This window comes from Erpetoichthys calabaricus, chromosome 3, assembly GCF_900747795.2.
Source record: "Erpetoichthys calabaricus chromosome 3, fErpCal1.3, whole genome shotgun sequence".
Lineage (NCBI taxonomy): Eukaryota > Metazoa > Chordata > Cladistia > Polypteriformes > Polypteridae > Erpetoichthys > Erpetoichthys calabaricus.
In genome coordinates this window covers 280,074,858-280,099,467 of record NC_041396.2, presented here as the reverse complement: position 1 = coordinate 280,099,467, position 24,610 = coordinate 280,074,858, and the positions used below count along the sequence as shown (strand labels likewise).

The 24,610-nt window shown below is 38.1% G+C and overlaps 1 protein-coding gene across 3 annotated transcripts in view; it reads left to right on the top strand.

Moving 5' to 3' along the window:
* Positions 1 to 24,610, top strand: part of fxr2 (FMR1 autosomal homolog 2) — a 101,883-nt gene that overhangs the window by 39,331 nt on the left and 37,942 nt on the right. For all 3 annotated transcript variants that reach the window (XM_028798436.2, XM_028798434.2, XM_028798435.2), the window contains exons 3-7: positions 10,979 to 11,072; positions 17,154 to 17,225; positions 18,072 to 18,220; positions 18,313 to 18,406; positions 23,667 to 23,783. In XM_028798436.2, coding sequence (XP_028654269.1) covers positions 10,979 to 11,072; positions 17,154 to 17,225; positions 18,072 to 18,220; positions 18,313 to 18,406; positions 23,667 to 23,783 — 526 coding nt within the window. The remainder of the gene's footprint in view (positions 1 to 10,978; positions 11,073 to 17,153; positions 17,226 to 18,071; positions 18,221 to 18,312; positions 18,407 to 23,666; positions 23,784 to 24,610) is intronic.

Genomic DNA, 24,610 nt, shown 5'->3' with positions numbered 1-24,610 from the left:
TTTCGAAGGGTAATAAGCTTGATGTGTCTTTCATCTGCTGCACTAAGTTTCCTTGGCCGACCAGTGCGTCTACGATCCTCAGCGTTGCCTGTTTCTTTGTGCTTCTTCAAAAGAGCTTGAACAGCACATCTTGAAACCAACGGTCTGCTTTGAAATCTTTGTCTGGGAGAGACCTTGCTGATGCAGTATAACTACCTTGTGTCTTTTTGCGGTGCTCAATCTTGCCATGACATGAAACTGTCTTCCACAACCTCACCTTGGTAGCAGAGTTTGGCTGTTCCTCACCCAGTTGTAAGCCTCCTACACAGCTGTTTCTGGTTCAGTTAATGACTGTGTTTCAACCTACAGTACGTGTGACATTGATGATCATTAGCACCTGTTTGGTATAATTGGTTGATCATACACCTGACTATAATCCTACAAAATCCCTGACTTTGTGCAAGTGTACCTATAAGAATTGATGCTGGTTAGAAGGCAAAAGTTAGTAACACCAAATATTGATTTAGATTTTTCTTTTGTTCGCTCACTTTGCATTTTGTAAATTGATAACAATAAACAATCATTATTTATATTTCTGAAAGCATTCTTTGTTTACAGCATTTTTTCACACCTGCCTAAAACTTTTGCACAGTACTGTATGTAAACACAAAATTCTCACGCAGAAAAAATGGAAATGTCAGTGTTTTGATGCCTTAATGGCAGTCTTTTTGTATGTACTTGTATGTGACCTGTGTGTAATAATTGTACCAACAGATTTAATAGTGTTACCTCAATTGCTCTGCACTTAATGCAAACAGGGCAGACTGAAGAAACTATGTACTCTGTTTTCCATTTGAACTGGAATTTCCAAGGTCCTTTTTGGAATTTTCAACCGGAATATCCCATAAGCTGGATTTCCTATTTGGAAACTCTGGGCTGGTCTATAAGGTCCGAGTTCGTCAGACTTCAGATTGACGTCAATCCAAAATATCAACATACACTGTGTGTTTGCACTTCGGACTATTTGTCTGTCTATTATAAAAAGAAATCCTGTCCTGGAAAGCAAAAAGCAAGTCTACAGTATGTGATCTTCTCGTAAGACATTTTAAAGACCCGCGAGACCAAAGACACGCTCTACTTACAATCTATCAAATAGGACAATAGGCAGCATAACATTCAGTCTTATGAAGGATTTGAGCACACACAGATCCAGGGCTCTCAGCGCATATAAAGCGTATAAGGACAGTACATTATAAATTAAATGTCGACATCTAAGCGGAGAAAAGCGACTCAAATGCGTTGGACAGAAAAAAGACCAAAAAAGAATAATTGAGGTGCAAATTCAGAAAATCAGGAAAGTAATTATCAGCCCGGAACAAATGGAATTGAAAAAAAGCACGTCCAATCCGGCTCAGAATTAAAAGACAAGGAGTAAAAGAAAGTAGAACTTCATAAAGACGTTTACAAATGTTGGCGCTAAACACATGCAGAGCAGGTTAGAGACTATGAAACCAGGGAAATTAGAAAGGCTCAAAAAAAAAACTGTGCTATACACATGTGGAGAAAGTTAAAGGATATGAAAGTAGGAAAATTAGAATATATAAAAAAGTAAAGATTGCAGTAGCGCAGACAAACTGCCTCATTTAACTATGCACCAGTCTAACTTTGCACAATAATTACTACACTATTGCAAATTAACATTTGATTCTACTTTATTCACACAATTGTACTTATTTATTATGTTCTACTATACTGTTACCTTTCAATCTATGGCTTTTTGTTAATCTAACTGATATTCTTCTAACTTTGCACAGTTTTTGATATGCGGATCAGGATGCATTTCACTGCGTGTTGTCCTGTATAACTTATGCATGTGACACATAAAGAATCTTGAGAATTTCAGAAACAAAGTTTACTGCACATGCATTTATTGGTTACTTTGTTCATCCATCCATCCATTGTCTCCCGCTTATCCGAGGTCGGGTCGCGGGGGCAGCAGCTTGAGCAGAGATGCCCAGACTTCCCTCTCCCCGGCCACTTCTTCTAGCTCTCCTGGGTGAATCCCAAGGCGTTCCCAGGCCAGTCGAGAGACATAGTCCCTCCAACGTGTCCTGGGTCTTCCCCGGGGCCTCCTCCCGGTTAGACGTGCCCGGAACACCTCACCAGGGAGGCGTCCAGGAGGCATCCTGATCAGATGCCCGAGCCACCTCATCTGACTCCTCTCGATGCGGAGGAGCAGCGGCTCTACTCTGAGCCCCTTCCGGATGACTGAGCTTCTCACCCTCTCTTTAAGGGAAAGCCCAGACACCCTGCGGAGGAAACTCATTTCAGCCGCTTGTATTCGCGATCTCGTTCTTTCGGTCACTACCCATAGTTCATGACCATAGGTGAGGGTAGGAACATAGATCGACTGGTAAATTGAGAGCTTCGCCTTGCGGCTCAGCTCCTTTTTCACCACGACAGACCGATGCAGAGCCCGCATTACTGCGGATGCCGCACCGATCCGCCTGTCGATCTCACACTTCATTCTTCCCTCACTCGTGAACAAGACCCCGAGATAGTTGAACTCCTCCACTTGGGGCAGGATCTCGCTACCAACCCTGAGAGGGCACTCCACCCTTTTCCGGCTGAGGACCATGGTCTCGGATTTGGAGGTGCTGATTCTCATCCCAGCCGCTTCACACTCGGCTGCGAACCGATCCAGAGAGAGCTGAAGATCACGGCCTGATGAAGCAAACAGGACAACATCATCTGCAAAAAGCAGTGACCCAATCCTGAGCCCACCAAACCGGACCCCCTCAACGCCCTGGCTGCGCCTAGAAATTCTGTCCATAAAAGTTATGAACAGAATCGGTGACAAAGGGCAGCCCTGGCGGAGTCCAACTCTCACTGGAAACGGGTTCGACTTACTGCCAGCAATGCGGACCAGGCTCTGGCACCGATCGTACAGGGACCGAACAGCCCTTATCAGGGGGGCCGGTACCCCATACTCTCGGAGTACCCCCCCACAGGATTCCCCGAGGGACACGGTCGAATGCCTTTTCCAAGTCCACAAAACACATGTAGACTGGCTGGGCAAACTCCCATGCACCCTCCAGGACCCTGCTAAGGGTATAGAGCTGGTCCACTGTTCCGCGACCAGGACGAAAACCACACTGTTCCTCCTGAATCCGAGGCTCGACTATCCAACGGACCCTCCTCTCCAGGACCCCTGAATAGACTTTTACAGGGAGGCTGAGGAGTGTGATCCCTCTGTAGTTGGAACACACCCTCCGATCCCCCTTCTTAAAGAGGGGGACTACCACCCCGGTCTGCCAATCCAGAGGCACTGTCCCTGATGTCCATGCGATGTTGCAGAGGCGTGTCAACCAAGACAGCCCTACAACATCCAGAGCCTTGAGGAACTCCGGGCGTATCTCATCCACCCCCGGGGCCCTGCCACCAAGGAGTTTTTTGACCACCTCGGTGACCTCAGTCCCAGAGATAGGGGAGCCCACCTCTGAGTCCCCAGGCTCTGCTTCCTCATTGGAAGGCATGTTATTGGGATTGAGGAGGTCTTCGAAGTACTCCTCCCACCAACCCACAACGTCCCGAGTCGAGGTCAGCAGTGCACCATCCCCACCATATACAGTGTTGACACTGCACTGCTTCCCCTTCCTGAGACGCCGGATGGTGGACCAGAATCTCCTCGAAGCCGTCCGAAAGTCGTTCTCCATGGCCTCCCCAAACTCCTCCCACGCCCGAGTTTTTGCCTCCGCAACCACCAAAGCCGCATTCCACTTGGCCTGCCAGTACCTATCAGCTGCCTCCAGGGTCCCACAGGACAAAAGGGTCCTGTAGGACGACTCCTTCAGCTTGACGGCATCCTTCACCGCTGGTGTCCACCAACCGGTTCGGGGATTGCCGCCACGACAGGCACCGACCACCTTACGGCCACAGCTCCGGTCAGCTGCCTCAACAATAGAGGCACGGAACATGGCCCATTCGGACTCAATGTCCCCCACCTCCCTCGGGATGTGGTCGAAGTTCTGCCGGAGGTGGGAGTTGAAGCTACTTCTGACAGGGGGCTCTGCCAGATGTTCCCAGCAGACCCTCACAACACGTTTGGGCCTACCACGCCTGACCGGCATCCTCCCCCACCATCGAAGCCAACTCACCACCAGGTGGTGATCAGTTGACAGCTCCGCCCCTCTCTTCACCCGAGTGTCCAAGACATGTGGCCGCAAGTCCGACGACACGACCACAAAGTCGATCATCGAACTAAGGCCTAGGGTGTCCTGGTGCCAAGTGCACATATGAACACCCCTATGCTTGAACATGGTGTTCGTTATGGACAATCCGTGACGAGCACAGAAGTCCAATAACAAAACACTGCACGGGTTCAGATCGGGGGGCCATTTCTCTTTGTTCATGTATATATATTTATCTGTCTGCTTATTTTAAAAAGCTACTTTTACCCCAGGAGTCAAAAACGTTCTGTCTAGCCCTTGTACAAAAACCTAGACAAAAGCTGGGGTATCACCTTGGTAACCCCATGTACTTTTGGAACAGTGAGAGGAAAATAGCACGACTTTACAGACAGGAGTCCAATGCAGACAAAGTAAAAAAGTAACTACTGATGATGTAGATTGTTTTGTCTGTGCTGAAATTCTAAACAGAGAAACCTGTCCTGACCTCATTAAAAAGATTCAGAATATTGGGACTCGCAAGATTACAAATATTGTTTTTACAGAAGTTCTGAAATAAAAGTGAAACTAATGAAATAGCAACAATTCAAAGAAAAAAAAATCTTAAGTATGTATCCGAAAAACCAAACACGGGGGTTGGTGAGCGAAGCGAGCAGGGGGCGAAGCCCCCTATTATCTCATTAAATCAATTGTACCCACAGTACTGTCCATACTCAATTGCTGGACATACTACTATGGTGTTTAGATGTGCAGAATACTGCGTAGTGTGTTGTTCAGTAGTTGTATTTAATTCCTAAAGAGTAAGCACAACAAAGGTCTTCCTGGAAGCATCTATTGTTTTTCTGAATGTTTTACTAGAACTTGGTCAACTCGAGTGTGACCATTTCCAGCTTTGACTTCCAAGTTATATGAATCATAGCATTAGTGTTGGGGTTATTTGGTTACAGTCACAGTGCTAGAACAAAAGTATTAGGGGGGAAAAAATGCAACTGTACTTTTTTGCTCAAGAGAGGCGAGTACTGCTATTGCATCTGTATGGGATAAGCCTTTGTCAATTTATACTTACTGTCTGCCAGAAATTTTACTGTTCTGATATTTAATTCTATTTTTATCTTGGGGAGGCATGGTGGTGCCATTGTTAGCACTGCTGTCTCATAGCATATGTCACATTTTTGGCCATAATAGTTGGTCGATGCTTCCCAAGCTCTCAAAGAAAAGAACTGGAATCGCCGGGCAGAAGTGTCCTTTTCATCCTATTGGCCATACTGACTGTATGTAAAGACATTTAAAAGACAATTCCACCATTCCACTCCAACCAAGCTCCGTTTCTCCTTCCTCATTTGACTTGGGTGCATTTCACAAAGTTTGACAAAGTTCCCCGAACATTTCCACCATTTTGCCGAACTCTAGATGAAATGAGTACAGCTCTAAGCACAGCTAGAAATATGGAGGAGTAGCACCATTATACAGAGCTCTGGAAAGTTTTATAGTGTCTTTCATTATATAGTAAATGTAATGAAGTATACTTTTAAAATAGTGCGTAATAAAATAAAGTGCTACAGTAGCAGTCTGTGGCAACGGTTTAAAAAATGAAGGGACTGACCTTTAGTGCTGAAGAATATTGGCTCTGATTGAACAACGCAGAATAAAAATGATCTACAGGTCACTTTTAATTGAATACCCCTTGATGTATTAAACATTTAAATGGCTACAAAAAACCAATCTTTAGAAAAAAAATGATCACATCACTACTTCAAACTCTCCCATTTAAATGTTTTTACTTATTAATTTCAGAAATTAAGTTTCTGTAATTTACAAATTTTTCAAGACACCAATCCGGCTGCCCTCTTTATAAGTTAAGCATGATTATGACGGTTCCGATACTGCTGAAATTGCCATCACATTAACACTTGAGTGGACGGAAATGAAACTGCAGTTTGAACCGTGGGGACCTGAAAGTGCATTCGTAATGCATACTGTAGAATCAATACCATGGAAAGTTAGCATTAAAGTAATTTTAAAATGTTAAAGTCGATATTTATCAATATTTCAATACTTTTGACAACACTAATGTCATAACTGGTAGTCCTCTTTCCCCCCCTAACCCTGTCCTTGAGTGGCCCGAGTTTGTTAATCTGACCAGAGTTGTGATAAAACCTTTTTTAGGAGGAAAAAGGTGAAGGAAGCGACGGTCCTAGGATGTTTTCTCTCGTTTTAGTGTTTTAACACCCAGCATCCTCCATAACCAGTTTGTTCATTCCAACTGGATTTGAGAAACTTGGCTCATGATTAATCAAAATGAAATATTAAGCTGCAGAGACTATAAAGGTTTCTTTTAAGTTTACTGTGGAACCTGGCAGTGCCCTTGAATTAATTCATGTACATGTCCTGGAAGCTCATTATTAAGAAGTAGAAGGAGAGTGAGAAAGCACCCTGTCACTTGCAACAAAGAATTTCACGGTACTACTTATGGATGTGAATTAATACTGTTGATATGTTTAGCTGATAGGAAGATGAAAACCTCTTAGGAAATTAAAAAATAAATGAATAAAAATAAAAACAACACTATTTGTACATAATCTCCATCTCCTTCCCAAATAACAGTATGCTTTGCAAAGAAAATAAGATTGAAGTGAAGGTTCTTGTCAAAAAAAAAAAAAAAAAAGTTTCAGAGCACCCTGGTTTTTCCTGTTTTCCTTCAAATGTAAAGTAGTGAAATGGTAAACTGCCTGAAGTATAAATTTTAAAGTTTAGGTTGGGAAAAACTGAAAAACGGGAAATTTCAGAATATTACAATGTGGTTTCTTCTGGGAACAACTAATCGGTTACAACCTACAGATGTTCTGCAGCAATTAAAGTTAAGCCTTACAAGTTAAAGCTAACAATTTGCACAGGTGTTCCAACTTCTGTTGATTACTAAAATCCCTGTCTGTCTTAAAGCAGAGTTGGAACCGACTGTGTTATTACACCCTTTGAAGTACTACTTGGTCAATATTACACTATAGAAGTTGTAAATTCCAGAGAAAATGGCAAAAAAACTGCATTAAACGAATGAAATGAGACAGAGTATTATTACCTTTAGACGTGTAGGCCTTTTAATTTAGAGAAATTGCAAAAACAAACTGTCAGTGAGAACGGTGTCCTACACAATCCAAAGGCATTTGGAAACTGGAAGAAATTCTGGAAGAGATCTGGCAAACCCAAAGTCACAACCCAATCAGAACATTCACCAGCTTACATGATCAGTCAACTCGCAGCACCACAGCTTAAGTGTGGTTGAAGGAAGCAAGTCTCCATTTCTTCTGTGAAGAGAAAACTTTGTGCTGCAGGTTTGACATAGTGAGTGGCAGTAAGAAAGTCACTCAAAGGACAAAATAGGGCCTTGAAATATCTGCTGTGGGCTAATGCAGACTGAAAGAAAGTTTTATGGACGAGTGAATCAAAATTTGAAATCTTTGGTTAATCATATAGGGTGTTTGTAATGCTGTCAAATTGGTGAAAGGATGGTTCCTCAGGGGGTGACTCAAACAGTCAAACATGGAGGAGGAAGTGTGATGGTCTGGGGTTCTTTTGGTGGAGGTAGAGTTAGTGACTTGCTGAGAGTGAATCAAAAGGGTTCCCATAATTTAGCTGTTATATCAGCAAAAGGTGACTACTTTGATTCAAAAAATTGAATACAATAGGAATAAAGTTTTGTACACTTAATGTTTCCTTGACTTATTTTTTTATTTGTTCTATGCCTTGATTTTATGAAACATTAAGACATTAAACTGCATGCAGTTCCATAAAAACTGACAACAGTGATGTATTTTAAAACTTTTGACCTGCAGTGTAATACCAGTTTTTTTTTTTTTTAATCTATAAGATCTACTACTACTACTGATAGAGCAACATTGCTTGTTTGCTGAAAGCCATATTCACTGTTAGTGATGTATTTTAAAACTTTTGACCTGCAGTGTAATACCAGTTTTTTTTTGTTTAATCTATAAGATCTACTACTACTACTGATAGAGCAACATTGCTTGTTTGCTGAAAGCCATATCCACACTATTAACAGTGAGTGACACTGTTTTTTGTCCCCCATGACTACATACTGTAGGTTTTCCACTCGCATCTCTAAAGACATGTGGGTAAGCATTACTGCCATTTGCAGACTGGTCCTGTGTTAATGTGTGTGTGGTCTGTGATTGAATGTTACCTTGGAAGGATGGTTCTTGCCCGCCACGAAATACTTCTTGGAAAGGCTTCTTTTCCAATAATCCTGAATTGGATTAGGCAAGTTTCAATATGTCGGGTTTCAATTAACAAGCCACATCACAAGGTTCTTAACAAAAGCTAACACGATTACAATTCTACGTTTAAATATAAACATTTAATAGTACAATGTTATAAAGAACCACATATGGCAGGTACGTGAAGTAGTACTGATAGAGACTGTAGAAGTATACCTGACTGATTTTAAATAGTGTTTAGCAAAACTATGCAGATAATGCACAGCCACAGAACAAAACTATAAAAAGCCACAGAGTAACAGAAGAACTGAGTAGTGTTTTCAGATCTGAAAGGCCAAGTTAAATTTGCACTATGAGGTAGTTCAAGTGCACTTACTTGGATTAGAAGAGACTCTGAAAATTTTGTAGATGAAGGTACAGCAATTGAAAAGGCAGAGAAACGATAACTTCAGTGTTAATTTGAAAATTGAGTTGTTAGGAGCCTCATAAAAATACCCAGAAACAGTATCCAAAGAGTAGGAGCCCCAAAGCTGAATGAACATTTGTCAGCAGTTGTAAAACCAGGATATTGGACAGGAAGAATACATTTAGGATATACTTAGAGATAAGGATTGTCTGTCTGTGTATTTTACCCTATAGAGATAATCTATACTACACTTACAAAGTGACATTAAATGACTTTCACTAATAAAATAGTGTAAGAGTAATCCGGAGTATTTAATGAATTATTTGAATCAAGTCTTAAATATTTCTTTTTTTTTTCCCCAGTGGAAAATACAAATTCATTTTAATTTGAGAAAACCATGTTTATTAAATATGTTGCTTATATAAATCCCAAAAGTTAATTTTCATTACTCTTACCTGCATATTCCAGAGGAGTATGAATGTGCCACTGGGGTCTACCCATAGCTTAGTCTTATGGCAGGCTTCTGCATTTTTAAGCCTGTTTAAAAATTGTGATTGGGAGTTCACAATTTAAAGTTGAGGTATAAAGCAACTACAGCTCTGTATTTCTCTTGTGCCATGAGATTCAGCTATCCTCTTGATCATTTTAATTAGTCTTTTTTTTAAGTTTCATTTTATGTTAAATAGCTTCTTCCTATTGTACATTTTCAGTTGGCTAGCTTGTTGTACTACTAGCTGGAAATCGGTCAGGAACTAATGATTTGTGCATATGTTCGTCATCCACAGTTCATATGTTTAGTAACTAAAAACATGTACCTCTCATTTATATTGATTTCTTTGTTTTTTGTAAGTAACATAATACTCAATTAAGACATCTTCTATGTCAGGTTATGCTTGGAAGAGCTGTGTAGTAATGTACAAAGTCAAATGTAGGGCTGTAACTATTATTTTGATAATCAAATTATCTGTTGATTTTATTTTTGTCAGTTAATCGATTTGTTGGATTATAAATAAATATTTTAAATCTAACACAAAGTTCATGAAATGGAACTTTTCACCAAATAAACAGGTTTGTATAAAAGTTTCAGAAATGTATTTAAAAACAATTAACTACTTATAGATATTTTAAATTTTTTTATACAATATTTATATAGTACATTTAATCTAAATTGTAATAAATAGAAATAAAACACTTAGTAGCACTTCTGGCTATGAGCAGTGAACATACACAAACTTTTCCTTAAAAACACAAGTTTTCTATAACTAAACTCAGTGTCAATCAAACTAAACACACTTGAAAATGGAACATTAAATTTAAGTTATTTTTTCAGTCTCCATTATAGAGAGGGCTTACTGGCAAAGGATCATGTAAATATCTGAGCATCACAATATTCCACCACAGAAGAATCCTACCCATTTGTCATTGTCTGAAATTGTTTCTTTGCAACTACACTAAGTTCTTCTTAATAAACGTATGAATATGCCCCTTGATGACAGTTTGACCTTGTGGTTAAGTACTACTTTACTAGAAACTGTGGCCTGTTGGGTCTCACACTCTTCTCACGAATACATTATGCATCCCTCAGCCAGTCACTTTATCAGCTTGCATAAGGATGCATTTCTCTGCATTTGTAAAGAACTTTGTAGTGGAAAACACATAGAAATGAGCTATGTGAGGAAGGCTGATTGTTGTCCATAGCCATACTTGGTCTTTGAGCAATCTATAGTTCCTAAACCGTGACAAAGACTTTGCCATGCAATGTGAAGATGAACATGCCCTGATTTCTGCAGAAAAATGTTAAGAAATTTGAGGCCTTCATTTCTTTTATTTTTGACTTGCCATTCATAAATCGGCCCATTTGACACTCAGTTTTTAGCTACCTTGAGAGTTGCAGCTCCTTTGTTGATATAGACACTAATTAGCAAAGAGTATTGCAGCATAGAAGGCAAGTTCACTTGCTCAGACAGCTTATATGCAGCTATGTTGCGAAGGGTGTGCTGGCTCTTAGTGTTCAAAATGATTTCTTCCAAGTGTCAGCAGCATGTGATGTGACATAATTGAATGTTGAGATAGTAAGTAACAATGTATATAATGTCTAATATGTAGGATATGTAAAATGTTGTTTGTGAATGGATTCTGTAAACGGGCTAATGCACTTTGTGCCTTTATTGCAGTTGGCAGCCAGAGCGACAACTTCCCTTCAGTGATGTTCGACTACCACCACCTGCAGACTACCACAAGGACATTGGCGAAGGAGAGGAGGTTGAGGTAAGGAGGATTGTTGACTTTGATGCTTATGTAATGCACTGAATTTGTTTAGCTTTAAACAGAATGTGTTATTGTCCTCTTGATGATGATTTTATATTGAGGGTGATTATCTTTCAATTTTTGAAAAGTACTGAAAAACTAATTACGCATAACATCTCATTTGATTCTAGTTGTCTTGAACATACACTATATCTAGTGGATCAATATGGAAAATTTTACCTTTTTTGCCCTCCACCCCTGCAAGTCTTTTTCTCCACTCTCATCAGTCCTGGACATTCTTTGGATTGAGACCCATACTCTTCATATCTTCCGATGCCTCGTACAGCCACCACTCTTTTGGTCTAATACCCCTTATTTCATTATAGTACACCTCTACACTCATGCATTCTTTTATTCCACATGACTAAATCACCTTAATGTATTCCTCCTACACACTTAATTCATCTTTGTTTCATCCCATAACACATTCCACACATCTACCCGATCATTCTTCTCTCTGTTCTTTCCAGCTTTTTCATATTGCACATTAATTGACTGTCTCATTCCCAGAGAGATTATTACTCCTCACACAGCTTTCATAAACATTTTCCTTCCATGTCAAACCATACATCTTGAAGGAAAAATACAACAAACTGCAGCACAATATTTTCATATGTGCATTGTCCTTTTCAGGGTGTTGGTATGGATGTCACAATACCAGAATTTGTGTATTCAGTGTTCATACCAGTGAAACTTTACTATACTTGATACCTTTCACTACGACAGCAGAAACAGATGTCCTATTCAGTGACTTTATTACAGTACCTCCATTTACTGAAGTGAACACTGTTGTCTTTTTCTGTAATACAATATAAAATATATTAATAAAAATAACAGCTTTAAATCATAGTTAAGTCCATAAAGCAGTTAACCAACCAGCATTTAAGTAAACAAGTATTGGCATTCATAAATGTCAAAAAATACTGTAGGGCTTGGTTCTTAATTTGTGAGAGAGATGGGGATCCCACCAGTATAACAGTTGGGGGATTTATAATTTGTGGGTGAATCTAGCATATCGTTTATAAAGAATGATTCATCGTGAATTACCTGATTTATCTCAACATATGCACATTTTAAATTTATTCTCTGAAATTTTTTCCAGTAAGTGGACAGTAATGCTTAAAACCCACACTAAAAATAAAAATTCAAACAATGTTACATCTGTATGGTAGAATTAGTGAATTCCAAGATAGAATATTTCAGTTTAAACAAACTCTTTATCACAGTTTTTGTAAGAACATGCTTTCTGATTCTGTTTTTTAATTGTAATATATTTATATTTTTATCATTAGTTGGGCAAAAAATATTACTAAAGACTAGGACTGTGTGATGTCTTTAGAAATGCACTTTGTCATTTCGGTACTTTGATGTACAATATTATCGTGGGGTGGTGGTGAGGCCATTTTTAGCACAGGGCAATAATGGTTTATAATGTCAGATTGCCGCAAATCAGCACATTTAGTGATGTTTGGAAATGTTACAAAAGTGATTTGTTTCAATTTCATTTAAAATTGCTACAAATCAAGATGCCATGTTAGCAGTAATTCTGTAAAATTAGATCTGCCTCGTCAAAGAATTGATTTGAATAAATGTTTACGAACAGGAAACTAGAAGTTGTTTTTAAAAAACTCGGAATTACTAATTATTTTTTACTCACTGTGATACAATGTCCTTAGTTGTTCTTTCTAAGGTCTCCTGAAAAAAAAAAATTCAAACATCAGCATTGGTAGTGTTGTTAAGTTGAATTGTTTCCAAAATATCAGTTCACGTGACATCCATAGTAGGATTAAATGGAAGTGTTTTGGTTAGTAGCAAACATAATTTTTTGCTTTCAGGCAATAGCCCCTCAAATTTAAGCAAACTTCATGAATGACTTCAAAGAAAGAACTCATTAACTGTCTCTTGTCATTTTCTGAAATAAGTAGTCTGCAAATTGCTGAATGGATTATTGATGACTACACAGATTCTCCCATTTTGGGAAAAGATCTCTGCCACTTTGTTAGTGTTGTAGCTGTCATCTTGGTCACTTCTCTGACAACTGTGTTTTTGTGTGGTTTCTTGGTTTGGTAGGATGGACAGATCTTGGTATTGCCCTTGTCGTGCCAGTTAAGCCCCCACCCCCTTATTTGTTAGAATTGATGTCATGGTGCTCATAGGAAAGTTCAAGACTTGTCAGTCTTTGTTATAACCTTCTCCAGGTTCTTTTCCTCTTAACTTCACATTGAAGTTGCACTGGCAGCTCCTGCATATGGTTCTTGCTTCTATCTTTAATGCTGTTGGGCCAGTCTCCATCATAGTAGCATTAGAAATGAATCAACTAGCGATGGAGAGCCAGTTAGTAGCAAGACTAAATTACTTAAGTCCTGTTTAGTGTTACCAATTGACATAATACAAATATATATTTTAGATGCAAGTGGGAAAACAACAGGAATATGTGGAGACAAACCCAAAATATACATACTCCCTCTAAGTCAGTGGCCATGAAGGGATTTAAACTCGGGACTTGGCTAGCACAGCTGCTCCAAGGCTCCATTCCACAACAGTACAGTGATCCCTCGCTATATCACGCTTCGACTTTCGCGGCTTCACTCTATCGCGATTTTTTTCTCATACAACAACAACAACATTTATTTATATAGCACATTTTCATACAAAAAGTAGCTCAAAGTGCTTTACATAATGAAGAGAAGAAAAATAAAAGACAAAATAAGAAATTAAAATAAGACAACATTAGTTAACATAGAAAGGAGTAACGTCCGATGGCCAGGGTGGACAGAAAAAACAAAAAAAAAAACTCCAGAAGGCTGGAGAGAAAAATAAAATCTGTAGGGGTTCCAGGCCACGAGACCGCCCAGTCCCCTCTGGGCATTCTACCTAACATAAAAGAAATAGTCCTCTTTGTAGTTCGGGTTTTTCACGGAGTCACTTGATGCCGATGGTCATACAGACTTCTGGCTTTTAATCCATCCATCATTGTTGGAACATTATGGTGCTTTGGGTAGATGGTGGTGGCGCACGCCACCACCAACAGGACACTGGAAAAGGAAACAGAAGAGAGAGTAGGGGTTAGTACAGATTTTGAATGAATAGTTATTATAATGAATTGGATATACAGAGTATCAGGATTAAATTACAGTGAAGTTATGAGAAGGCCATGTTAAAATAATGTGTTTTCAGTAGTTTTTTTTAAAGTGCTCCACTGTATTAGCCTGGCGAATTCCAACTGGCAGGCTATTCCAGATTTTAGGTGCATAACAGCAGAAGGCCGCCTCACCACTTTTTAAGTTTTGCTCTTGGAATTCTAGGGAGACACTCAGTTGAGGATCTGAGGTTACGATTTGGAATATAAGGTGTCAGACATTCCGATATATAAGCCGGGGCGAGATTATTTAAAGCTTTATAAACCATAAGCAGAATTTTAAAGTCAATTCTGAATGACACAGGTAACCAGTGTAGTGACATCAAAACTGGAGAAATGTGTTCGGATTTTCTTTTCCTGGTAAGGATTCTAGCAGCTGCTTTCTGCACTAGTTGCAAACGATTGATGTCTTTTTTGGGTAGACCTGAGAGGAGTGCGTTACAGTAATCTAGCCGACTGAAAACAAACGCATGAACTAATTTCTCTGCATCTTTCGATGATATAAGAGGTCTAACTTTTGCTATGTTTCTTAGGTGAAAAAATGCTGTCCTAGTGATCTGATTAATATGCGATTTAAAATTCAGATTATAATCAACGGTTACCCCTAAGCTTTTTACCTCCGATTTGACTTTTAATCCTAATGCATCCAGTTTATTTCTAATAGCCTCATTGTATCCATTATTGCCAATCACTAAGATTTTGGTTTTTTCTTTATTTAATTTGAGAAAGTTACTATTCATCCATTCTGAGATACAAGTTAGACATTGTGTTAGTGAATCAAGAGATTTGGGGTCATCAGGTGCTATTGATAAATACAGCTGTGTGTCATCAGCATAGCTGTGGTAGTTCACGTTGTGCCCTGAGATAATCTGACCTAATAGAAGCATGTAGATTGAGAAAAGCAGTGGACCCAGGATAGAGCCTTGTGGAACACCATATAGAATATCATGTGTCTTTGAGTTATAAATACCACAACTAACAAAGAATTTTCTCCCTGCCAGGTAGGATTCAAACCAATTTAAGACACTGCCAGAGAGGCCCACCCATTGACTAAGGCGATTCTTAAGAATATTATGATCAATGGTGTCAAATGCGGCACTCAGATCTAAGAGGATGAGAACAGATAAATGGCCTCTGTCTGCATTTACCCGCAAGTCATTTACTACTTTAACGAGTGCAGTTTCTGTGCTGTGATTTGTTCTAAAACCTGACTGAAATTTATCAAAAATAGCATGTTTATTGAGGTGCTCATTTAACTGTATAATGACTGCCTTCTCTAGAATTTTACTTAAGAAAGGCAGGTTAGAGATGGGTCTATAATTTTCAAGAGCAGAGGGATCGAGATTATTTTTCTTAAGTAGGGGTTTAACTACCGCAGTCTTAAGACAGTCTGGGAAGACCCCCGTATCTAATGACGAATTTACTATGTCAAGAACATTATCAATAAGCATGCCCGATACTTCTTTGAAAAAATTTGTTGGTATTGGGTCAAGGGCACACTATGTATGCGCTTTCTGAGAACTTTTATCTAAGCCCCACGATGGCTCCTAAACGTGCTGCTTTTTCTAAGCTTTCTGACAATGAAACTAAGCGCCGGAGGAAGATGCTTACCATTCAGCAGAAGGTGAAACTCTTGGATATGATCAAAGATGGCAATACCCTACAAAAGCCTCCTCACGCATATGAAAAGAGCGCGCCAGCAACTGCCTATCAAGATGTTCTTCAGCCACGCACCCAGACACCCACTGCCTACTCTTAGTACTCCTTCAGCGGAAGAAGACAACGATGCACCTGCTGAAGTTACTGCACCACCTTGTTACGCTTGGGTCACAAATTTGCAGAGACACAGGAGGTTGTAGAAAAAAAAGAACTTTATTCAAAGCACTGCAAACATTTGTCTCTTTTCAAAAGTTTAAACGTGCTCCATGACAAGTCAGAGATGACAGTTCCGCCAGGAGCAGAGAATGTCTGAGAGAGAGCGAGAGAAACGAAACAACCAATTCCGAAGCTGAGAGCCGCTGCACAATACTTTTAAGTAAGCGGAGTACCACGCGAGAGGTTTATCGTGCGTTATAGAGCAAGTAAGAAGGGTAAGGAGCAATGTGAAGGTAGACTGTCAGCTGTTTCAGGGGTTTTCCCAGGGACATCTGTGTCCTCTGAGGGTGTGATCAGCACTCCAGCTTACAACCTGAAGACTCTCCTACTGAGCTCGTGCCTTCATAGGTTAGTGGTTGTGTGTAAGAACTGTGTGTGTGTGTGTAATTAAATGTACAGTACAATAATAATATGATATTTGTAACGTCTAATAAGACTTATTTTCTCATTTTGTCTAATATATTGGGTAATACGAGTGTAATGGTGACTAAAGGGTGTTATTTCATGTCTAGAGGGCTCTAATAATGTTAAAAAAATGTATTTAGAAGGTCGTAAACAGGTTTTCTATACTCTAACTGCGAAAATATTCGATTTATAAATAAAGATTCCTACTTCGCGAAAATTCATTTATCGCGGTAGAGTCTGGAACGGATTAACAGTGATAAACGAGGGTTCACTGTACTTACTAAAAATAAATTAGCATTGGCAAATTTTTTCCATAATTGTAGGCTGACATATTGTGTCAAATGGACATAGCTATGTTTTTATTTGTTAAATTTATTATTATAGTCTATTTTCCTAAAGCTTAAACAAATATCATGCATAAACACTTCTCTCTAAATCATAAAAATCTGGGGTCCTACTTAGTTCTTAAATTCATGTATAGAAATGAAATAGAATTTAGCTGTGTTGTAACTTATACAGTAGATAATTTTAATATTTTTCTTTTTACAGTAAATTCACTAAAAAGTGTTAACATTTGTAGTGAAAATAAAGAATTGGTATTGTGGAAAATTTTTTCTTTTCAGGTATACTCCAGAGCTAATGAGCATGAACCTTGTGGTTGGTGGTTGGCTAGGGTTCGAATGATGAAAGGAGAAGTAAGTACAAATTTCTTTCCGTGTCTTTGCATATTTTACATGCGTTAAACTAATTAGAGGTGTGCACATTATTATCAAGATGGATATAAGGTAGATTTTGGTATAAAATATATTGAAAGCAAGATTTTTAAATAATTTTATTATTGTACCTAACAGTCAAGATAAAATTAGCTGTGTGTTAGATGTGTATTTACAAAGTGTGTCTATTGAGTGCCATCCACACTCCACTAGTTGTTAGTGCTCACCTTATTTCATCTCGGTTGACATTAGCTATCCTTTCACTTTTAAATCTGATATTTTCATGTACTTTTTCATTATATTAGTAGTCACTTTTTATCCATAATGACTTTCAAATTATAATTACTTTGTATTATAACTTCCGTACTTTTCATAGTTGTATGTTAAGTGGCTTAAATTGAAGTGCTTTATGCGCTAGGTTACACTCCCTTTTTTAACAGTACATTAATCAAAAAACACCTAGTATATTTTTTGTCTAGATTTTCCTAAATTTGGATATTGGGGATGGACTCAAAACTGTTTCCATCAGTTGTTGGTGTTACATTATTGAGCTTGAAGTGTTTTAATGACACTAATTTACAATTATATGTAGACTAATAATTTGGAGCGTGCAACATACTATGTGAGTGGCAATTTGCTAATAGCTCAGTTGTTCTGGTTGCTTTCAGCTTTTGGTGAAACCATAGCAAAACAAATGGGGAAAGCAAATCTTAACTTTTCACCACTTGTAGCCCACATCATTTTGCATGAGATGTGTAGTTCTGGAATTTTATAGCCACTTCTATTTATTCTGCTGGGTTTTCTTTTCTTTGTCTATTTTCTTTGCAGTTTTATGTAATAGAGTATGCTGCCTGTGATGCCACCTACAATGAAATTGTGACGCTTGAGCGAATTCGACCAGTGAATCCCAACAGCCCTGCCACTTCAAGTAGCTTCCATAAAGTGACAATCCCCGTGCCTGAAGACCTCCGGGAAACGTGAGTTGGCAGTGGCAAACACTTGTGCTTTGATTACTCAGTTTCTTTTTCTGCATGATTATTTATTTATTTATTTATTTATTTTGAGGTAGCTGTTCGAATGACTCCATACATAAAGACTTCAGGAAAGCTATTGGAGCCAACTGCATTTTCTACAGCACTGCCAGCCATGAACTGATAGTACTAGTAAGTGCTGACTGATTCTTTTTTGCTTGTCCTATAGTGCTTTTGCAAGGATCTTTCTACATTTTCATAGTGCCTCATGGTTAAAATGGGAACAGTCATGTTTTTCTATCTTTAATAGTGGAAAGTACTCTTTAATGCGTGAGCATTGATAAACAATGTGGTATGAAACAAACCAACCATTTTTGTGTAAATTTCCAGAAAGAAGTACATTGGTGACATCACTTGTCCAGTATTAATCTTGTGGAAGAAATCAAAATCCCAAGAATCAATGTGGTGTTTAGGAGGTGGGCTGTCGGTGTGTCTCTTTCTCTCTGTTCCCTATGTATTTGATAGGGTGTTCACCTTGCCTATAGCAAAGCTGAATAGTCTTGTTTTGGTGGGGTGAAGGTGGGATCGTGGGAACTGCTTTTGGGTTTTTCTGTCTTGTCTTTAGGAAAGAGGGAATATCTTTCTGCTGCCTTAGGGCATAAGAATTTACTCGGTTATCTCTTGAAGTCTTGAATATGTTCACCATCACACATTTAGATGACTATGTAATGGTAACAGGCCTTGTCCTTCTAATATTGCAACAGTGGTTTGTTCTTTTCCAGAACAGAAATAATTTACCTTGGGTTCTGGCATAACTGCCATAGTTTATCACCCATGGCACATTAAAAAAAATAAGATGGACATAATCATTGTGGGATCTGTATGCGTAATACTTAATAATTTTCTATAGCTAGATGATAATACTTCCTTTATCAATCTTTTTTTTTTTTTCTTGTTTCCTTTTTTTGGTTTTGGGTGTTCAGTTCTCTACTGTCTGTATTTCTCTTGCATCATTTAGTTCAAGAGATGCTTTTCTCCATAATCAAAACCTTTTGTATTGTTGTATGAATCCGTATATACATTAGAACATCAGGTGCTACAAGCTCAGTGAAGTTTGTGGCTATACCTGTACTATGGCATTTTAATATTTGTGGTTTTGGAGTTTCAGAATAGTGAAATTTGTTTCCAGCAGATATAACAATGCATTCATGCCTTAATTTTTTTTTTTAACTTTCTGTTCCAAATTCAGAGATAGTGGAGTCCAAACATAGTAGTCCACGGTACAAAGTAAAAACTGACCCTGCCAGCAATGCCACTGTAGGGCGATTACAAACATTCACTCGAACTTGGTCTATTTAGAGATGCTTATCATTCTAACATAAAACGCTTTGTAATGTGGAATGAATTATTAGGTTTTTTTTAATAGGTAATACAAATTGAAGCAATTTGGTTAATTCTAGTTTTAATCTTGAAATACCCAAATACTATATAAATAGAAAACAAAGCACTATATAGAGAGGGAATTTCATAAAGGAGGCGCAGAGACGTATAGTCACCTTTGCTTAGAGGTATAATAAATAAAATAATGATCTGGCGCAGCCGCATTCCTTATTTCCCCATTTCCTTTTTTTATATGTTGATTGGGTAATATCTTAGCTGTCCCAATACCTCATGTACATTCAGATTTTGTCATAAATGTGTTTGGGTCTTCACTTTTAAGTATGTGATGTGGTAATTTTGGAATTCAGTTCCAAAAAGTGCAGTATATTGAGACCATGTTTTGACAGGTAAAACACAATGAAGTTGCATATTTTCAAGATTGCATCTATATACAACTGGAAAGTCTGTTTGTGGGGTCTTAAAGTTGTATTGTGATCAGAAAGCAAGTTGCTTAAGCCACTAAGCTAAATAAAATTTCCTTTTGCCTAAGTGATTGCCAATGCATATGACTTAGAGAGCATATAAATGTATTGACTAACCAACTACAGCCCCTGAATAATGAAATAGATTAAATAACATCTGTTTGTAAAGCTTTACTTTCACAAAATACGTGTAATTTTAAAATCTTTGTGTATGTAGATAAGTTAATGTTCAACTGTCTTGTATATTCTCAACCATGAAAGTTGTCTGATAGGTCTTTTTAAACCATCTAGTTTCATGATTTGTCACAACTTGTCTTCAATCAAGAAATGCATCTGAATTCACTAGGGTTGTATAGTATACCATTACTGGAACTACTGAAAAGCTAAAATTTTAGAATGATATGGTAATATAATTTTAGGATTTTTGGTGCTGTAAGTAAAAATCAGATTTCCACTCAACTACCTTGCATTCCCGTAACCACAACAACACACAGTTGAGTAGATTTGGAAAAAATGTGGTTGGACATTCTGCAGACTTCATGAAATGACCTGCTTTGACATAATTGAGACTGTTACACTCAGGCAAGTTGCAATAGTAGAACACAGGCCCACATAAGACAGCTTGGATACCAGACATATTTTAATATAAGTCCAAAATTAGCTTGATGTTCTTGCTAGGGAAGAGTGACTTTTTTTTATCAGAAATAATCTGCGTGTTTAACTTTGTGTAGACATGTAATTTTACTCCAGTTTTTTGAATGCAGCTGTGATTTCCACACATCCATCAATCCTTCTCACCATGTCCTTTTATCCATCTCATGCAAAGTTGACTGACTGACTCATTTACTCTCCCCTCAACAAAAACATTTTCCCATTCATTTACAAAGCTGAAATTAGGCAGGATTTTACAAGCAGAGCAGTAAGTATCCACTATCCTCAAAGAGAGGACATTTCAGTGTACAGTGATCCCCCGCCTATCGCGGAAGTTACGTTCCAGACCCACCTGTGATAGGTGAAAATCCGCGATATAGAAAGACCACATTTTTTTTTATAGTTTAAGTCTTAAAATACCCCTCCCACACTCTTTAAACACATGTAAACTCATTAAAACACACTTTGGATACACACATGATACCTGGATGTCGGGCTAAAGATATGAGTAACATAATAATAATCATCAGTTTTACCTTCTCCTGTATGGTCAAGGTCTTCCTCTGATGCTTAGGCTCACTGCTATCAGAAGGCTTACAAGATGCAGGATACTTGGGAGCCATCGTAGGGCTTAAAACAAAACAAAATGAAAAGTTCACAAAAGTTTGCTCAGAAAAGTCAGACCACAAGCAAGGTACGCGATACGCGATTTGTCGGGGACCCATGCTCGCTGTTCTTACAAGATTACACCACGTTATCAGCAGCTAATCAGAGCCCAAGAGAAAAAAATCCGCTCTGATTGGTTGAGTCTCCTCTTTCGGCCAATAACGGGCTTTGTAAGAAATCATCTGGGTGCTGTAACGCGAAACTTTGTCTGCTGAAAACCGTATGCTTTGTTATGAATTGGCTGCAAAGTTAATTACAGGTAGGATGTACTTATTGAATTTTTCCGCAATATAGCGGGGGCGCGATAGCTGAACTGCGATAGAGCGGGGGATTACTGTATAGGTATTTGGGGTGGGGGGGGAACCAACCCCTACAATATATAAAATATCACCAAATCTAAAAAATACTTTGATATATTTTGATTGAAATTTGATGATAATTATAGAAAAAACAAAATTAGCTGACTTTTTTTTTTTTTTGGTGTCAATAATAATACTGTACTGAGTAGGCTACACTAACATGCTGCATTTTTTTGGCTCGGCAGTGAGACAAAGATTGGACAGACATCATGCTTCTCGGCTAATTGGGGCTTTTGGTCTAATCCTTCCAAAACTTAGGAACAGTATAAGACTACAGATCAAAATGTTCGTTACATATCTGATTGTAGCTACCATTTTTACAGGTGCATCCTACAGGAAAAAACTAATACCCAAAATTATCTTTATTCCTACTAATTATCAGTGTCAATTCAAAGCTATACAGTTTAGTGTAAAATTGTGTTTTGTAGTGGCCATCCAAAGATCCCAAGGTCAGTCACTAGAAAAAGCAAGAATTAATCAATGGCAGGAATATTTTACTTATGGGCAATTGTATAAAGTATGTTCAAGAGTAAGGAGCTCCATTGAACAAGCATTAGCCTCTGCTTTAAAAAAAACAAGTGTATAATGAAAACTAAGTTGCATAGTACTTCTAATACAGTGCCATCGGTTAATCAGATGTAATAGAGGCCTACAGTCTTAGGAAATTTCCCTGTCAATGCCAGGTAACAGATATATCCTGTAAAGAACTATGAACGAGCTAGCAGTGAAAAGACTTTTAAACCTGTTTCTTCTAGGATTTGATATTTTAAATATACTTGTGTATTTGTGCAGTTCTTGTGATATGTTCTTTGGGCTCCTTTGACTTCTGATTAGTGATGAAAACTTGCTGTTTTTTTTTTTGTTTAAACACTGTTCTTAACTTCTACTTAAAAAAAAAAAAAAAAAAAAAAAAAATCACATTTAACTCCTCGCTTTTACTCGCAGTGTGGCTTGAATGGTCTTTTGGCCTTGGAACCCTTGCAGATTTTTTTCTCTCCTGCCCAACTGGAGGTTTTTTTTTTTTTTTTTTCTGTTTTTCTGGTTGTTCAGCCTTACCCTTTTCTGCTACATACTGTGTAATGTTATTGCCTAATCATGTTTGTTTTTCACTGCCTTAACTTTTATTTCATTTTGTAAAACACAATTTCATACAAACAATGTAGCACTAAGTTGCTGATTTTGTTTTTTGTTTTTTTTAAGAAATCATTAGTTTGAAAAATCCTCTTCATCTGTACATTTACTATATTTGTATACATTAAAAAGAGATGGGTCAGCTACATCTAAATGGTCTATTGTGGCTGCTGATGATATCGTAACCAATATAGCAATCAAATGCTCCTTGTTTCTTTTTGCTGCATTTGAAAGAATCTGGCAGGGTGAATTTGTTTTGAAATTTTTTTATCACAAAATCACTTATTTTCTAAAATGATAGTTTCTTCAAATTTTGTGTGTTTGCACAATAATTTTTGTCGTTCGATCCTCTTCCTATTAGAATTTTACATGAAAAACGATTTATAAAAAAGTGGTCACATACTAAATAAAGAATAATAAACCTGACCAGCCTCAACTGTAACTGCCTTTGAGAATATTTTTTAAATAACCAAATAAATTGCATAAAAGGAGTGTTTAGCAGGTAGGATTCACTAAAACCTGCCATGTTAATTTTGAACATCTGATGTTGGGGATGTGGGGCCCCCTTGCAGTTTGTTGCTCAAAGATTAAGGTGGCCCAACTGTGTTCTTAAGAGACATTAATCCTTTAAACATATACATGTAACAGCCTGTCTTTATATAGGTAATTGATGGTGTTTCCACTAAATCTGCATGCAAAGCTGTGTTCAGCAAATTTTTCTGAAGAGGAGCAAATTGTTTGGCTGATTTCTTTTAAATTATTTTTTTTTCTTATCATACTTAGTCCACAAGTGAGTCCACAGTGAAAAGAGCTTCCCTGTTAAGTGACATGCATTTCCGAAGTATCCGCACCAAACTTATGTTGATGTCCCGAAATGAAGAAGCAACCAAACATTTAGAGGTACTGTTAATGGTCTTTTTTGTCTGCAGTGTTCTAGCCATTTCAACCCTCTTTTGAAACATTTTTTTACATAGTTCTGTTCTGCCAAGTCACAGTCCATTGGTGTTGTGGAAGTACATTTTAATATGTTGCAAAAGTATTTAGTATATTGCAGAACGTTCTATGCATGTTGTTTTAAGAAGGTAAAAAAGAAAACCAGTGAAGGGTTTCAGGACAGCTGGAGCCTACCTTACGTCAACATGGGGCAAAGCCTAGAAAGAAGATTATATATTTTTCCCCTTCATAGGCACAGTAATAATGATAATAATCCATTCATCTTCCTAACACACAATCCAGGGCAGGTTTCAGGGGTAGCAGGAGCCTAGGCCAGCAAGCATTAGGCACAAGGCATTAAAAACACCTGGATCGGGCCCCAGTCCATCACTGGGCAAATACACATGCACACTTAGGCCACTTTATCACTGCCAATTTGCTTTTACATTATTTGAACGCACATCTGTCTGTTACAAGCTATGGCAGAACATAAATACTGCTGAAACAAAAATGCATAAACTAAAGTAGTAGTATAAGCAGAATATGGCTTGGAGCTGGGGCCTTTTTGGATTACTGTAACTCCTCCCACAACAGAGGCTCTGAGCAGACATGTGAACATTAAATATATTCTTACCTCAAGAAAAAATGTTCCAAGAGTCTGATAAAATATTATTTATAGTTCTTCTTTTGTTATCACAAGGATACCTCATAAGCATGGAAAGCATGTGTTTTTTTTTTTTTTTTTTAATCGAAACCTTTGTTGCTGTAAAGTGGAAGTGTTTGGAAAGTTTTAA